Raw genomic sequence first — 19,162 nt, forward strand, 5'->3', positions numbered from 1 at the left:
AGTTACTGAAACATGCTATTTGCAGGAAATCGAATTCCTCGAAAATTACAATTAAGTCTGAAGTCACAATTTTAGAATTTTAAAAAAGAAATAGGAAGAAAAATACGAAAACCTTCTAAATTTAGAATCACTAAAGATAAATACATATGCATATGTAATTTTTTTGAATGCTCTCAGAGGATGTACTATTTCATTGTTTGGAAGTACAATTGGTGGTAAGTACGAGCTTATACCGAGGAATATTAAAAAGCTTCTTTTTATTTATATAAATATTCAGGGGTACTAAATTAACCTTTTGTTGTGAAATATTATGTTCAGGGCCTGCTGAAGCTCTGCCCTGAAGAACAACCATTACTTCAAAGTCCGTGGGCGACTCGATGTGGACAGGCGCCACCACGGTACTCCTCAGCTGACACTAATTTCATCCTGAAGGGATTCTGATTTACGACGACTCGTCCAGCAAGTCGAGTTCTTTCTCTTCGACAGCGCTAAAGACGTTTCGCTGAGGTTGTTGCTCTCTCGCTCGGACTTCATCCGCAGGATTAATCGGAAAGTCCACTCGGTCCCGAGAATCGATTTCTTTGTTACCCAAGCGTGTAAGAAAAGCGTCGAAGCTCCTTCTTTCTGAACGATTATTTTAATGTTTCTCGAAGGCATGCTCCTCTGAAACGTTTTTGATGGCTTCAAACCTCGAACACACTTTTTATAATATTCTTAGGCAATTACTCGTGGCAGGAACTTGAGGATGAAGCTAGTAAAGTAGATGGAGTTACTAATACGATGTGTTTTTTAAGAAGAACGTGTTTAATGTGAATCGATACTGAATATTAGAATTACTTTGCTCTTGAAAAAGGTTTGGAGTTTTCGAGTATTCTATGTAGTACGGTTCCAAATGTTTAAATATTAGGGACGTTCGTTGTTTGGATGTGAAGATCTTAGGGTGGGAGGACGATTAGATGTGTGGATGTGGGGACGTTCAGATATGAGAATCTTGAGACATTCTAATGTTGGGACGCTCAGATGTTGGGATGCTCAGATGTTGGGATGCTCAGATGTTGGGATGCTCAGATGTTGGGATGCTCAGATGTTGGGATGCTCAGATGTTGGGACGTTCAAATGTTAAGACGCTCCAATGTTGGAACACTCTAGTGTTGGGGCATTTCAATGTTGAGCCACTCCAATGTTGGGATGCTCAGATATTGGGATGCTCAAATGTTGGGATGCTCAGATGCTAGGGACGCTCAGATGTTGGGATGCTCAAGTGTTGGGATGCTCAAGTGTTGGAGTGCTCAAGTGTTGGAATGCTCAAGTGTTGGGATGCTCAAGTGTTGGGATGCTCAAGTGTTGGGATGCTCAAGTGTTGGGATGCTCAAGTGTTGGGATGCTCAGATATTGGGACGCTCAGATGTTGGGACACTCAGATGTTGGGACACTCAGATGTTGGGACGCTCAAATATTGGGAACGCTCAGATGTTGGGACGCTCAAATATTGGGAATGCTCAGATGTAAGAACGTTCAGGCGTGGGGGCGTCCAGGCATTTAGATGTCAGAAGCTCAAACGTTTAAACGTTCAACTGTTCTCGCTCCAAAGGGCACCACGCCAATGGTCCCTCCAACATTTCGGAAGAACAACCCAAGGAAAGTTCGCTTTCCGAGTCGTACTTTCGCCATGCGCTGGATACTCCACGAACCTTCATTACTCGTTACTTGGTCTTGCCTCTTTAAATATGGGGAACGTGTTTTAAGTCCGTCTATGAAGACGACGGAAATGTCTGGTTGAGACCGCTTTCTCATATGCCGTAACACTGCGTTAGCGAAAAGGTACCAATGACACCTGTTTCGAAATATTTCGCAGGCACAAGTGCCACTATACGTGTCCAAACACTCTGTCTCTTAAAGGTATCTTTTACTTCAAGATTATGCTAATTTTCTCACTTCTGTCACTCAGACTAACATACATAACAAGAAAGATTTTACTACTCAATCATCCTCAATTCCATATTAAAATTATACAAATAACCTCCCTATAACAAACCACAGTTACGTTCCCAAAAATATCTACGTCATATAGAATTTCTCTTACACGTTAAATTCCTTCAAAATAATCCTTGCAGAGTCAGCAATTTCCCTAGAAATAACTCTCCTTCAGACCACTAGCATCCACTAACGAAGCGAAAGAAACGAATCTCTCTCCCCAGTAAAAGAAGCAGTAAATCCTGGGAAAACGAGCAAGAGACCCAGACGATCGGAAGAGTTCGGGGACTTTCTACGACAGCGAGGAATTCCTCGGCTGGTTGACAACGACGAGGAAGACCGCGGGTACACGGGGAACGTGTGCGACCAGTCGGTTCCCTCTTGGCTCTCTCGGCGCGCATCCGCGCTCGGTGCCTCCGTAATTTGTGTGTTTCGAGGTCGCGGAGAGAAGAGGACCCGGTTTTCGAGGCGGGAGAATCTCGTGGAGGTAGAAACGTGGTCGGTCGAGTTCGAGATACCTCGACCATATCGGCGCCGAGGAATCGGTACGAACAGGTGAGCGCTCGCACGCGAGAACTCGATCACGATGTTTTTCTTCTCGTTCCACGGTTTGGTCATCGCTCGAGGTACAGTTTCATCGCGGGAAAGTGCGAGCACGAGGTGATGTTCGATTGTTTGGTTAATTACGAGAGGCGCTGATTGTAACGGGACAGATACGGCCAGCTGTGAAACGTTACACGCGGCGACCCAGATTAAAACATGCGTGATATCGAGCAATAACCGAACTCGCTTTCCACCGCGAGCTTTGACGTCAGTCTGGAGTTTTATTCCACTCGGAGAGAATTTTTCTGTCGGAACAATACTTTTATGTTGGGAAGGCTTGTTTCTGCTTTCGTCTGTGGCTCTAAAGCACGACGCATACGAGCGATATTTTGACGCAGGATCTTGTTGGAATCATATAGCTGTTTTTGGTGTTTGTAAATGAGAAAACGAAGAAGAACGTATGATCGTGACGAAATCGTGTGTCAAAATATCGCTCGTGTGCATTGGCTTTAAGGCAGAACGATCTATGTCACGTTTTCGAGAAATTCGAGTTAAGGCCTTCATTCATATCTAGAATATAGAAGTTATACACTGCTGAAAAAGATTATAGCATAGAAAAATTTTGGGCAAAGTTAGGCTAACTTTGACTGACGATAACTCCGTGAAAAATCATCGTAGGATTATGATCTTTTTTTTACATTGCAGTTTGAAGTCTTGGCTGTAAGATACTATGCATTAATTTTAAATTTAGAACACTTTTGCTACTGTAGCGCCTTAAATTTGAAGGCATGTTTATCGTAATGAGAATTCCAAAGTTTGACGAAATGCACGGACTACCTGGAATTTTTTCCGGGGATTTCGTTTACAGGAGCATTAAGTTCGATCCTTCCCCTTTAATTTAAAAAAAAGATCAAATCGCTGCGATTTTTTTTCACAAAGTTACAGCGCTTTAAAGTAACCCTTGCATTTTTGCAACACATCGGGTAGTTCCAACATATGACACAAATGCAGGGGTTATTTTGAAATTCTGTAACTTTGCGAAAAAAAATCATAGCGACTTGATTCTTTTTTTAAAGTAAAGGGGAAGGTTCCAATTTTATGCTCCTGTAAACGGCATCGTCAAAAAAAATTTTTCCAAGTTAGTGCATTTCGTCAAAGCTGGCTATTTTCAGTATGATAAACTGTAAAGTTTGACAAGATACACCGATTGGCTAGAATTTTTTTCGAGAATGCTGTTTATGGTAGCATAATCTTTGAACTCTCCGCTCTAATTTAAAAAAAAGATCAAGTTCCTGCGATTTTTTTTCGCAAAGTTACAACATTTTAAAGTAACCCTTGCATTTCTGTCATATGTTGGAACTACCCGATGTACTGCAAAAATGCAAGGGTTCCTTTAAAGTGCTGTAACTTTACGAAAAAAAATCGCAGCGACTTCATCTTTTTTTTAAATTAAAGGGGAAGGATCATACTTAATGCTCCTGCAAACGGCATCCCCGGAAAAAATTTTTCGAAGTCCATGCATTTCGTCAAAGTTTAGAATTTTCAATACGATCAACATGCCTTCAGATTTCAGGCGCTACAGTAGTAGAAGTGCACTAAATTTAAAATTAATGCATAGTATCTTACAGTCAAGACTTCAGGCTGTAATTACTAAAAAAGATTATGATCCTACGATGATTTTTCACGGAGTTATCGTCAGTCAAAGTTAGCCAATTCTTGTCCAGAAGTTTTCCATGGCATACTTTTCCTGTGCACAGTACTTTCAGAAAGACGAAAGGGCATTCAAAAAATTGCTTAAATGAATTGAACAAGTCTATAAGACAGTACTGAACTTTAAACGTCAATATCTCGAAAATTTTTGTTGTTTATGACTTTGGTGTGCAAGGAACAGAAGTTATAATTTTGATAAAAAATGTGGAATGAACGACGAATTCTTGCGTTTCGCCTACATCGACACTACATCAAAGGGAGACACAGTGACTGACCTGCCATAATAGAATGCAAGATGAACCGAGAGACGCGTGTACGGTTACACCAGCCGCGTAGACATGAACAGTATGAAAGAATCGATGCCCGAATGTGGGCGTCGCACGTGAAAGGTGAAAAATGCTTCGCATGGCCACGAAGCATTGTCTCCTCGCGCACCGCCCACTGTCAACCTTATCGTAATCGTATGCGGGCACCTTATGAAACCGTCGTAGAACGCGGTGCAGGATCTTGAAGAATGCAAGATCGCTTTCAGGATAGATCTCCTTTTCGCGCAGCGTTACGCAATGCCAGTTAGAGGAAGAAATTTCTCTACCTCGCTGTATAAATAAATGTTCTTGCTGTGATACTGCGGAACGAACCTCTGATCCTTACTTCTTGTTCCCTTTTTTTTTTAATTGAATCTAGGCACAGACATGCGTAAAATGAGATTAAATTTCCGAGCGAGTGAATGGGAATGCGCCAGGTGAGATATTAATTAGACATTTATTCGAGTATCGCGACCACCTTCCACGGTCACGGTAACTTGAGAAATTATCAATTCAATTTGGCTGGAGTTGGAACGATTTCACGTTGTATCTGGCGAGTTTTAGTACCGACTATATTCCAATCCAAAGTAATTACGAGTTTCAACTAATAAGTCCCGAGTAAATCGATTCGACCGAGGTCAGAACGATTTCACGTGGAACCTCAGTTTTTTATTGGGTTGCATCGTCGATCTCTGGGTCGCGGCGACTATTATTCGTCAGATCAAAGAAATTTCATTCTTTTTCTTCCAACTTTTACGAGTTTTACTGAGTACTTTTATGTCAGTTGTTGATAAGTTAAGAAATACAGAGCAATGATTACATACTAAGATCGCTTGAAGAGGCTCGAACAACGGAAGCAGGAGAGTTTAATCGAGTGAGGATCAGATTAGCTCTCGATCACGTGAACGAAAGCTCGTGGTCAGGAAATTAAATTAAAGAGATGACTTTCCAAGGTGAGAATGGTGTCGCAAGAAAATCACAGGTCTTTATCGCTTCTTTTGTGGCTGCTACATGTTTAGACTTTCAGAAGATACACGCGTTTTCTCGCTTTCGCTGGAACATGTGTATCCAGCTTAAGAGACTCGACTATGCAAACATTTCTGAACCACGCGTTGTATACAAGCGCAAACACGGTGTAAGTGCTTAGTTAAACAGTGTCGCGTGCGTTTCAAGCTATCTCTACACCCATTAAGTAAAGCCTTTGATAGTGACAGTGAAAGGGAACTTTCATTATCTCCTTTCTAAAGAATCCAAAGTAAAGTAACTTTTCTATCCCCTGGTTCAGAAAAACAAGTGAAAATATTCGGTTGATACAAAAATTCGTCTCCTGGATCAGTTCTTTAGCCAGAAACATCAGAACTTCTACGAGCACAGGATTATGCAGCTACTGGAGAGATTGAAAAAGGTCAGCGAACAATGACTCTGATTAGAAAATATGTACAAATAGTGATATCAGTTATTTTGACCACAATTCCCTATCATAGTTATCCTTTACGACACAGGACACTCTAATCTATATAGTTTTCCACGAAATAACTTCTCACGTTTGTCCTTTGCCATTCAGCACTAAGGGTACCTGTCCACTCGAGAGTCAAACTATCGTGAATTGCTCTCCAGAGTACTCTCAGTGTATTCATCTCAGACACTTGCTCTCAATTACCCTAAACGCAGTGTCTAATAGTAAATACACTGTCTCAAAGTACTCCCAAGAACAACTCACGCTATTTTGACTCTCAAATGGCCACGTACCCTAAGGTCAGTCATCCAACACTCTGTTTGCAGCACGTTCGCATTCCACGCGGATCGAATAGTTTCCATTTCACCGGTTGGATTCGGTGCACCATTCCAGGGTGACTTTCACGTAAAGAAATCATTCTGGTCACATAGCATGGCGCGCCTCGCTAGAAATCCCATAATGACCTACTACTGTGCCGCGCGCAAAGGGAAATCTTAGCGCGCGCTGGCATCTTTCGTCCGCGCAGGATTGTTTACCGAAGTGTGGCGAAAAACGAAGAATTCCTTTCTTCCACAGCCCACGCACCGTCGACGATTTACCGCGAGACAAGTGCACCGCGACGAATGGATTTCCTTTGCAGTTGGCTCAAGCATCGCCATCGTTCGGAGGGGCGCCCAGGGACCAGGAAACGCGGAACGGTTGAACCACCTATTAACGACTCGTGTATGTGTACATATGATAAGAGCGAGACAGAATGCATGCAAGAGCGAATTTCTCGAGTATCTCATTTCTCGTCTTTGGTTCTGTTCCGGTCGTAGGAAATGGCGCGAATGGTTTCATAAGTATCGTCGACTACTTTCTCCGAGCCTCTACTGCCTTTGTTACATTGTGTCGAAATCGGACGAGGATGGCGCAATGAAGCGACTAAATGTGTCCAAGTTTGAGTGTTAGACTTCAGGGATGATCAGATGCATTGGTAGAGAGGGTATAATCGATATTTAGTGACGACCTGGAATTTTCTTGGATTATTCCAAGGTATTTTTCGAGATGATTAAGATCTTAGATGCTCGAAGTTTAGAATAAGAATGTTAATAGAGGGAGATGTTTTTATAATTCAGTACCGATAGGTGTACACTAATTGAACTCAGTCTCATGCATATATGTATACTCGGCAATTTTATTAATTCCTATTCAGAATCATGTGCTAAAGAATTCTAGCCAGGAAGTAGAAGTATAATAGATACTGCCTCGTAAAATTCTGAAGATCTTTATCGTACTACAATAGTACTTCGACTATTAATATCTCAGAAACAGAAACACTCAGGCTATAGTTTTGCTGTATAACTATAAAAGTATTGTATATCAGCAGTGACCCACGCGTCACACGTGATGAACAATCATTCTGTCAGTTCTAAGAGACATACAAAATTGACATCAAAAAAGAAGAATTCATTATGTCTCTTAGAGCTGATAAAATTGTCGTTCATCGATTACCAGTTGTGTGCGCTTAGAGTCAAGCCGACAGAACAAACTCGCGAGATCAACTCGAGACTTGAGACGCTGTAATCGACACACGTGTAAACAATGTAAGCAATCAAACGCCTCATGGTTCGCCACACAAATCCGCAGAGGGTGTGGGTATGAGAATGCCAACTACTATGTAGGGACCGATTACTGTGTCTCCCTGCCTGCCCTTTTCCTTATTTTTGTATGTAACAGAATATAGCATTGCACAAAACTGAAAATATTTATTTTTTCTATAATCTCGATTCTTTAAGTTAGGTACTCGAATTGAAAACTTAACATAAACTACTGAAAATATAATTGTACAATAATTAGCACACAGTAATTCGTTTCATGCACTTTTATAGGAAATAGCAACTGGTTTACGAACTTCTTTCTGTATTTTAATTAATATTTAAAGTTTTTTAATGCTATAGTTATGGAAAAATTCTTATTAGTTGAAGAAAACGCCTCAACCTTACACACTCATTCTTTATTACTCTATCTATTTATTTATTCTGAAACGAACGACTCGAAGAAAGAAAACACTCAGGGATTCCTAGAAGCAATGGCAATCTGGTCCCGAACCATGGCCAACAACCGCGGAACCACTGTATACAGCCTTCATTTGGACTTCACTTGCGCTGATTACTGTGCTTTAAGGCAAATATTTCAATAATTGACCATGTCCCAATACTTGAACACGAACGTTAATTTTATGCAATTTTAGGTTCCAATTCTAACATATTAAGTGACCTAATTAAAAACAAAAACTAGCGTCATAAAATAGTATCCCAACTTCTGAATCCAAACACTTCAAATATCAGAACATACAATGATAGATTGCTTACGTTCTGGAACATTTGACATCTTAAGCATTCAGGTATCAGGACATTTACCTTACACAAATCTGCTACGCAAAGCACAATAATTTCAGGCACAGTAATACTGTCTCTCACCCCAGCAAGGACTTAACATTCACCCTAGAAACTCGTCGAAAGGCTCTGGTACTCACGTTAACCATCCGTGGCTGGGTGTCGGTCGCTTCTCTCGAGGCTGTCACCTCTTCGCGGAGGTCCTCGGCGAGATCCTCCCCAAGGTCGCGTCGGTTCCTCTCACTTTATCACACTGATTCCCCCGGTTCGGAAGAAAGGATCGGTCCTTACGCACACACTGACCTTACGGGCGGCTGGCACTTGCACTTTCGTCGACGCCGACCCCACTGCGCAGAAAACCAATCACAGTTAAGCCCCGTCGCGGCGGAAGTCGTGCGCGTACGCGTGAGAGCAGAGGCGGGCGGCGTGCGCGAGCGTTCAAACGGTGCGGGTGGAACTCGTGCGAGCCGAGACACGCGAAAGGAACATGTCGCTGGCCCGTGTGCACAGCCGACTCGGTGAATTACTTGACTGACTGCGCGCTGACTACCAGCCGTCCGTGAACTGCCAGTCGCGGATCCAGACCCGATCACCAGATCCCGGCTTGGCCTTCCTCCTCTTTCGCTGCACGCTGCTCGACTCGCTCGCCAGTTCTCTCTCTCCTTCCCTACCCTCCCCACCTATGGACGACCTGCAGTGCTTTGTCCTACCGCGGCCTATCGAACTTTGTTTATGCATGTGTTGCTACAGAACGCTGGAAATTGGTTAATCCTAGGGTTCGTAGAAAGGGTTTGGTGAAAGTTACAGATGGAAGGGGTAGTAAGAGTTTTTTGGGATTTTTACCACCTGGTGATAGATGGATTTGGCGGTAAAAGCTAGAACTGTTTTTTGGAGTTTTATGGTTGATACTTGGGTTTGGGTAATGGTCTATTCTCAGGGGGTGGGGATAAGTTAGGATTAAGGGGGTGCTATAGTTATAGATTTTACCCCTCTAAGGGGCTTCATTTTTTTATTGAAATTTTTTATGACACTTAAGAAGAAAATTATTTCTGATTTTTTGAAGGCTTTCGTTTAAATAGTATATTCAATTGAAAATAATGTTTTGGTATAGGATTAACATCCCTCTGCCTTCGTTTTTCACATCGAGTGTTATCAATCGTTGCCCAAATATGCACTTTTATTTTTTGAAGTGAATTACTGTGAAGCTGTAGTAGCTGCATTGTACTTTATCGTTTAGAATAAAATTCTGAACCATCTAAGGAAACTCTCCAGCTTCCTTTTTACCCAGATCTAAGTACATACTACGTAACACCTTGAATCACTGCCTTCCTAAATGTCAATGTGCTTAACCCTTGTTCGCCGATCAAATAACTACAGTATACGAGTACAGTCAAATAAATTTCTACTGCATAAAACACTGAGAACTGTATTTTTGTATAAGAATATATGTCTTACAGAATATTACTAAAATTACCTGAAATTAAATTTCGGGTTGCCTTGAGCTGACAAAAATTGTCATTAAAAAACAAGAATATATTGAAACACAATTGCATAATACAAAATAGGTGCTCAAAACTTCGAACATAAACTCCAAATAAAAAGAAATATGACTTATGCTACCTTGTCTTGCAAGCACAAATACTTTGACAGTAAAATCCTCTAAGAAAAATGAACAGATATTTTCTTTATTGGTAGCATCGATACTTGTGTCTTCTTCGACTTCTAAATTTATTGGAGCAATAGACGAAAGGTATAAGTATATAACACACGTGTGGAGAGAAATGGGAGCGAGCGAGAGAGAATGGACCGTGGAAAAAGAGAGCATAAGCGAATGGTAGTTGAAAGAAGAGAAAACGAAGATCGTAGCCCGAAGGTACGAGCTGCTCTGGTGAAAGCCCATGCGCGTCGACTTTGCTTGACTTTGCTCGACTCGAAGAGCTCGTTTCGGCGTTATGCCAGAAACTGTTCTCCACTGTTCTCCGCCGACCAACAGCTGATTTCTCTGGATTTTCATTTCCCTATTAACTATCTCATATTTCTATTCGCCAACTTTTACAAATATTTTAACGAGACTATTTTGTAAGCTTCACTCCTCTCGTTTTTCTACCATTTACTAAGCAAGTTCTCAATTTTCGGTGACTCAACGTTTCTACTTTGCATTGCACATGTAAGTACATATCTGAGAAGACGTGAAGAGAAACTGGAAAGGAATTGTTACGAAACGATGTATTGTTCGTACTATTTCATGGATAAAATGTCGGGAGTTAGATGACAGAAAACGGTGATGGTCAAGAACAATGACAAACGAGTGTCATGGTTGAAGGACAATAGAGGCTTGCTTGCTGAAATTCTATCTTTAGTTTTAATTATCGTTGGGATCTACGCTGACATATGCTTGGCATAGTCTGACGAGTACAGTAGTTTTCGAATATAGTCACTTTGGATTGAAAAAGCGATTAGTGGAGCCATCTAGCAGCGAGACTGATTGTGGCTGGCTACCAATGAACGTATAGACCACAGACGAGAGACGAGGCAGGTTTGTGGCTTCGTGGTCTCATGTTCTGAAATACCGACTTGGAACAGTGGATGTAGGAAGCGCATTGATTTTATCACTGGAGATGCTAGTAGTAAGCCAGCAAAGTAGGTAATGTTCGTACCATATCAGCCAATATACAAGGTGTCCTATTAAACTATTCTCCTTCATCTCTATAACTTTAAGTAGTAAGCGAAACTGCTATTTACAAAAAATATGTTGCAGAAAATTTATGCTAGAGTGATAATATTTATTGAAAAAATAAAGAATTCTAACGATGAATGGGAATCGTTTAGTAAAGGCGGTAAAAAAAATGATTAAGAACTTTAAGGGTAGATAGTGCTCAGAGCAGGGGTGCCCACCCCATGCCCACCAGGGGTGTCCCATCGATTTTCCTTCAGAAAAATCTTAAAGTTTCAAACCTAAACGAGTAAGCTAAAGATGTCTAGCCAATGGTCAAGCTGTTACTGGATGGAATGGTTCAGGCTGGCCCAAGGTAGGCCAGGAAAATCTAGAAAGTACCTTTAGAGGATCGCCAGAACGATCTGTGTTCGCTGGAGACTCTGGAGCGAATGACCAGAAGAACAGGAACCAATCATGGAATTGCGAGATTAATCGAACGAAAAATATTTAAATAATCACTGCTATAACAATTGTTGCTGTATATATTGTTAATACCAATCGCAAAGAGTGACTGAGGCAAGTTATTAACATTTGTAATTGTTAGTTAAAGAAATATTAAGAAATTTTCAGAAATTGCGAGATTAATCGAACGAGGAACAATACACGAAAAGTTAATAATTTCTATATTCGTTAACTAATAGTTATAAATATCAATAATTTGTACAAGTGTATACTGTGTGTGATTGTTATTAACAATATGTATACCAGAAACTGTTCCTGAAATAATTATTTTATGAAAAATATCAATTTTTCGCTAAATTTTGTTCGTTTGATCAAACTCGAAGTTATAATTATCGGAACAATTTCTCTGATTGGTTCCTCTTCTTCCTCGAGATAGTATAAATACCGCTGCAGCAGCACGAGTATCTCACTCGCCGCGGGTCCTCCGGCGGGTGCGGACCTCCCTGGGGACCTGGGGGGAGTCCTGGGCCCTGGACCTCGGACCACCCTGGACCCCTGGACATCACTGACCAGTGGGCAGCTGGCCGATGACCAGTGGTCATCCTGACTGACCAGTGGTCATCTTGGCTGACCGGTGAGTTCTTGCACAAATTTAAAATTTTTTTTTCTGTTGGCCCTATTTTGCATATACCCCCCCTTTTTGCGCTCTTTTGCTCTCTTTTACGCGCTTTTGTGCTATTTGCACCCTCGTGCGCCCTCGTGCGCCCTTTTGTGCTTTTTTGTGCTTATTATAAATCATCTGAAGATATCAGAAGAAGATTAATCTAATTAATATTTTAAATTTTTACGTTTGTTTTCTACTCTTGTCTTTGATTTGATATCGTATCCCCCGAGGGATGGCATTAGCATTTTTAATTTTTAGTTTTACAAGTGTTTATGTAACTATTGCATGAAAGTTTCCAAGCAGGTAATTGGTCAAACACATTTTAGTTTTCTTTTGCTGTACTACGGAATTTCTCAAAATTTTCGAAGGTTGAGGATCGTTCTGTCGGTCCTTCATATTTTACAGCAAGCTCCTCCAATTCCATAGCTGATTCTAATTTCTCACTTTACAGGTTTTAGGTAAACATCGAATATTTCTAAACAAAAATGCCAACCTTGTTTCGTTCTGTTCTCTCCTGAAAAATGTCCTCTCTTGATTCAGGGTTTGGATTGTTCTATCAATCCTTTCTCGTTTCTGTGATCTCCATATGGGTCTCCTGCACAGCAACCTCCTCGCGGTGAGACCCGGGCCGGTTCTGTCCGGGCCAATGGCTGTGCCAACGTTGGGGTATTCTTGGGGAGGCTCCCCCAATCATTTATATTAACTTGAAGACTGAAGAACGAAGACGTCGCATCCGTCGAGGGATTCATCGCTACTAGTTTATAAGTCGCAATCGCGTAGAATATTTTTAAGACCCTACTTCTAAGTTTGCATTGTAAAGTCATTGTAACACTGCCAAGTTGTCATTTCTTAACTCTCTTTGCTCGGTTACTTCCTCCTCACCTTCTGTGAGGAGGTCATCTGCTTCTCTTAGTAGAAGCAAATGTTCAACTGTGGAATCGGCGGTCGATGGAGCTTGTTCTTCTTCCCTTGGGGGTTTGTACTAGCGAGAGACGATGTGGACACCGAATGGTGTGTGGTATGACACACTTGCAGGTGGAAACCCCACAGTTCAATCAGGCAACTGATTGTGCTGTGAGGTGCCAGTCGCCTTCTTCTAGTACCCGTCTTCAAGGTGGAAGAACTCGCACCACCGATTGTCTATTTCATGGTTGCCTTACGCGGTAGATTCTAAATATTCCCAATCTCTACTCCATGATTACTTGGCACATCTCTACTATAAGAACTAAGTTGAAGGTGTGGATGGAACTTGACTTCCATTTATGCCTTTGACTTGTTAGTTTAAGATTTTTGTAAAGGGAGATCGATGGAACTTTGATTTCATCTATCTCCCTGTGGGTCTCCAGCACAGCAACCTCCTCGTGGTGAGACCTGGGGCGGCTCTGTCCGTGCTAATGGCTGTGCATCTTGTATTAGATGTAAGGGTCCTTAGGTAGGGGTGTATATCAATTTGTTCGTTCTCTTGAACCTCTATCGTTTCTTTAATATTCTTGGGAAGACTCCCTTAATGATTTATGTATTTCTTTTTGACTTCTGGTTCTGCTCTTTTTCTTGGAGAGGCTCCTTCATTCATTCACCTCTTGTTGATTTCATCACTAATAACACATCATCACTTGAAGATCATTGATCGAACGAAGCCATTGTATCCCTCGAGGGATTTTATTTGCATTTCTAATTTTTAATATTTCAAGGTTTAGGTGAACATCGAATTAAAGTGTGAAAAGAAGAATACCATCAGTGCTAACGTCGTTCAATTCTGTTTTCTGTTTAAATATGTTGTCTCTTGACTCTGGGTTTGGATTGTTCTGTTGATCCTTTCTCATTTCTATGATCTCCATATGGGTCTCCAGCACAGCAACCTTCTCGTGGTGAGACCTGGGCCGGTTCTGTCCGGGCTAATGGCTGTGCCATCGTTGGGGTATATATAGTCCTTCTTTCTCTTAATCGTCTATGCTCTCTCGTTCTTGGGGAGACATCCCCAATCATTACTATACTACTCTCCATACTCTTCCTTCGCTGGTTCTCTCCTTATTATCAACTTGAAGATTGAAGAACGAAGACGTCGCATCCGCCGAGGGATTCATCGCTACTAGTTTATAAGTCGCAACCGCGTAGAATATTTTTAAGACCCTACTTGTAAGTTTGCATTGTAAAGTCATTGTAACACTGCCAAGTTGTCATTTCTTAACTCTCTTTGCTCGGTTACTTCCTCCTCACCTTCTGTGAGGAGGTCATCTGCTTCTCTTAGTAGAAGCAAACGTCCAACTGTGGAATCGGCGGTCGATGGAGCTTGTTCTTCTTCCCTTGGGGGTTTGTACTAGCGAGAGACGATGTGGACACCGAATGGTGTGTGGTATGACACACTTGCAGGTGGAAACCCCACAGTTCAATCAGGCAACTGATTGTGCTGTGAGGTGCCAGTCGCCTTCTTCTAGTACCCGCCTTCAAGGTGGAAGGACTCGCACCACCAATTGTCTATTTCATGGTTGCCTTACGCGGTAGACTCTAAATATTCCCAATCTCTACTCTATGATTACTTGGCACTTCTCTGCTTTGAGATCCAAGGAAAAGGCGTGGATGGAACGTGGCTTCCATCCATGTCTTTGCCTTTCTAGTTTATATTCACTGTACAATTGTCGAGTTGTCATTTCTTAACTTCTTTTTTTGATACTTGTTCCTCATCTTTGGTGAGGAAGTCACCGCTGCTTCTCTTGGTAGAAGCATGTGACCAACCGTGGAATCGTCGGTCGGTGGAGCGTGTTCTCCTCTTGGGGGTCTGTACTAGGAGTGACGCCACGGACACAGTAGGGTGTGTGGAAAGACACACTCGACTGTGGAAACTACACGTTTCCGCCTTTTGCACATTCTCTTTACCAGCCTGTCGGAATTAGGTCTACTTCGGTAGCTCCTATGTGGCAGCAGGGAGCAATGGACAATTGACTGAATCATGTAGTGCCGTGCGCCACTCCGACCTACCGGCCTTCAAGATGGTAGAGCTCACACCATCGCTCGTCTATTTCACGGTTGCATTAGCTGTAGAGTCCAATTCAATCAAACCATTCCTAATGATAGCTCGACAGTTTCCTACTTTAAGGTCCAAGCTAAAGGCTTGTATGGAACCTAGCTTCCATTCATGTCTTTGGCTAGTTAGTTTAAGATTTTTGTAAAGGGAGATCGATGGAACTTTGTTTCCATCTATCTCCCTGTGGGTCTCCCGCACAGCAACCTCCACGTGGTGAGACCTGGGCAATCGGTTCTGTCCGAGCTAATGGCTGTGTATTGTTAATAGATATAACATAGTAGTAAGAAATTGATACATGTTTTCTTCGTTGATTAAGGGTCAATTACGAATTTTCTAATTTTAGTGACTTTAGTGTTTGACTTGTAATTAGAAGAATAGGAATTTCACGTTTTATGTAAACTTCGTCAACCATTTTACTTCCTGTAGATGCTTTATCCGTTTGATCTTAGTATGTAGCACACCCTTTGTATAAGTACGCGTTGATATTATAATTGCCTTTCTTATCAGTCATAGCGCTGCACTCTTATTTCACCCACAGCCGCTAACGTTGAGAGTGACACAGGAATGATAATGCGGCCTAGTGTCCCAAAAACGTCAGACATAAAAAAGCATTGCTTGTCTAGTCTATCCTGTGTACTCGTCTGAGTATAGATATTTTAAAATGATTTTATTCTCAGTTAGTGATGACACTTATTGTGAATTGGGGATGTTTTGAAAACAGAACATTTATTGCCATCTAGCAATTGTATGCACAAGCTAAGCATTCTTTAAGACAATATTACTGGTGTCATCTGGCTACAGCTTAAATGGATGGATTATTTAGGGATCTACAAAGAGTTAGTACTCTATAAGTGGTAGCATTAGTTCATAGATTTCTCCGTTAGATGGTTGTGGTTATAGCGTTTCAGTATCCATATTTTGGCCAAATTAGAATGAATGCTTTTTGTCATAAATAAATACTATCCATCACCCAATATAGTATAAAATGAATTGTAGATCTACTCTAGTTTTATATCCTCAGATTGCAAATGAATTATTAAATAAATAAATCATACAGAGCTCGATAGATATAAATTTTCGTAAAACCAGGTTTATCATATATTGTCGTTAGGCAATGAATTCTAGCAATTTCACGATAGTTGTAAATCTCTGCATTTTAAATGATATTAAGAAACACATAAATATGTACAAGATTTGAATGGTCCTGTGCCATTTGAAACCCTCCTAGTATTTTTACTTTCGATTCAAATACCCAGTGTTGAACAGATACAAAAACTTCGTAAATGACAATTCCAATGTACCATTGATTCCATTTTCATTACTCTGTCTCTTCCTACCTCTTTACGGTCGCATCACCAGCGTCCATTTTCGCTTTTTCCTCTTTTGCCAGTTCACTGCCTCCCTCCGGGGTATTGTTGTTTCGCAGAAATGGCGAAAAATCGACGGAACCACTAATTGGTTCTGTCAATCCTGTATACGGAGCGGGACCTGGGCGAGAGGTGACGCGAGGAAGAGGGAGACAGAGGAATGGAAGAACGCTGAAACGACGAAGCATTGGTCACGTCGACCGGAAAGATTCGTTACGGGAATACAACGTTCCAGCAGAGCAACTTTCATTACAGTTGCGTGCGTTTCTGGTCGATTTTTCGTTTTATTATTGGTTTTTCTGCCTTTTTCAATAACCGCGCCTCGACGTTCCCATGGCTTTACACGTTTCGACGCTTCTGCCAGGTAGAAATAGACCGAGTCTTTCCATGCCCTAAATGCGAGCTCCTGTTTCGAATTGCTAAAACGTGCAATTCGAAACAGATTGGTGACAAGTAAAATGGCACCGTTTTGTTCGAGCTCTCTTTCTAAAATTTCATGGGAAGTGTCTTTCTACGCAGTCGCTATGGTCACGAGAGTATGTTAAAGGAAACTTTGGAAATGTGTCTGAGGATTTCGGTTTAGAGTTAGAGAGTCTTAGGAGACATGCTATGCAATCTGAGCCAGCAATTTCAAGGAGTGATTCTACATGTCAAAATAGACAGAAAATCAAGGATAACAAAATTGTGTTTAGGGCTTCCTTTCAGAGTTATTATTCTTGAAGAAACGTGGAACGTGTCTGACTGAGGACTTATTCTACTGACTTTACTGTGTCTGACATGGCTAGTGCACCTCGGCAGTAGAATAAGTCTTAAGTCAGACACATTTATTTTTTAATACTTCAAGCACTTCCTCAGTAATTAGTAACTCCAAACGAAGTCCCAAATACAATTTCATCATATTTTAGCGTATAGAAACCTTCCTTAAAGTATCTTACACCTGTCGTCGAACATACTGTATACTTTTATATACTATTATACTATAACATTAAATTCTGTTATAATATTGACACTATACACCTAAGGGTTAAATTTTCCTTTATGAAACAGAATTATAGAGCTTATATTTCCTCACAGCAAATAGGAAATGTGGTGGATGTTATAAGGTGCTTAAAAGTAATTTGTATTTTATTGCATAGCTCTAAATGATGCCATATACAGCAGTGTACTCAGCGTTGAGACATTTCCCTCATTCAATCGAGATAAGCATAGAACTCCTATGTACAAATTCCGATCCAAGCAAATTTCAGACACAGTCTCCTTATCATACTGATCGCTAGTTACATGGCATACAATAGAAATTTTTAGACGATCATGACGAACGCGCTTTTAGTTCTGAGTAATTAGACAATAAGATAAGAATTATGTTATTCGGTTAAGTCCTCGTAATTAATTAAACTGTACGAAACTTTACGAAGTAAAGTCTTTTGATTTCTTCCCGCGTTTTTCTACGCTGAAGTGTTGGTAATAAAACGGAGAGACGGTTGTAAGAAATAGTTGGGAAGTTTGTGGATTGTTACAGCTAATATCTAACTTAGTTTACAATACAGAAACTTCCAAGATTTCTCGAGTTTTACGGTGGCTATCAATAATCTTAGCTATCGAACACATCAGTAAAATTTTGAATTTCGTATAAAAAGAGACCTGCAAGATTCCACTTCTAGCTACAGTCACATGAATCCTCCCATAGATTCTACGCAAAAGACTTTCACTTCCAATATCTTTCCCATAATTAAAACACTCAATTACTCACACTTATCGAATCACCATCACTTTAAGCTATTTTACTTAATATGGAGAATAACCCTTGTTAAACCAAATAGAAACAAAATTTAGCGTTACTATTAACATACATAATTATAATTCGTTTAATATTTCGGTGATCGCGACAAGTATTTCACTTATTCTTGAACCACTCTTGGCCACCTGAACGAAACCTCACACTATCGTAATGCAATGATCTTTGGAAAAAGTGACAGCGACAAGTATCCAATAAAGATCGTAAAAGTCACGCGAACTTTTTCCCTCGGTAAACACATGCAGTGATAAACAGAAATTTCTGGTCGATAAATAAAAGCACTATGCAATGGACTTACAATCAGAGTCAATCCTAACAGAGACGGTAATTGGGTCTTTCACCCTTCTGCAGGAAATGAATCCACGCGTCGAGGGTTCGTGCGTCCAGTGTTTCCAGGCGATGCTAAAATATGTTCACTTCGAGGATCACGTGTACAGGACGAAGTCGATGCACAGGCTTCCGGCTGACGGTTTCTAAATTGATCGATCGCTGCTGGCATTGTCCAGCCGCGTGGCTTTTATGAAGAGTAGCGATCCATCGTCGATCGGTTCGAACGCACTGGCAGGGTGGCCGAGCTCACGGCCGTGAAATATACGCACTTACGCGCACGAGTGCACACTCGAAAGTCACTGGTCGTCCTGTCCTTTCCGGGCGTTCACGGGGAAACTGAAGGAAATTGATGCGCGGCGGAGGGGGGGCGGTCGGTGGTCCCAGCGGCCAGACACCCTTTGGATGACCTGTAAGGGATGGTAACACGATGCGTCGTCAATCGAATCCCGCGGCTCGATTACTCGAGGATTCGTGTTTCGTCTATCGTGACGAACGATCGA

General features: G+C 41.3%; 1 protein-coding gene across 1 annotated transcript in view; it reads right to left on the reverse strand.

Moving 5' to 3' along the window:
- The window catches only part of Calpc (calpain C), a 42,069-nt gene extending 33,440 nt beyond the window's left edge, over positions 1-8,629 (reverse strand). The window contains exon 1 of the mRNA XM_076392704.1: positions 8,507-8,629. Coding sequence (XP_076248819.1) covers positions 8,507-8,515 — 9 coding nt within the window. The 5' untranslated portion in view covers positions 8,516-8,629. The remainder of the gene's footprint in view (positions 1-8,506) is intronic.
- Between the last annotated feature and the right edge of the window lie 10,533 nt (positions 8,630-19,162).

This window comes from Calliopsis andreniformis, chromosome 2 (genome assembly GCF_051401765.1).
Source record: "Calliopsis andreniformis isolate RMS-2024a chromosome 2, iyCalAndr_principal, whole genome shotgun sequence".
NCBI classification, from domain to species: Eukaryota; Metazoa; Arthropoda; class Insecta; order Hymenoptera; family Andrenidae; genus Calliopsis; species Calliopsis andreniformis.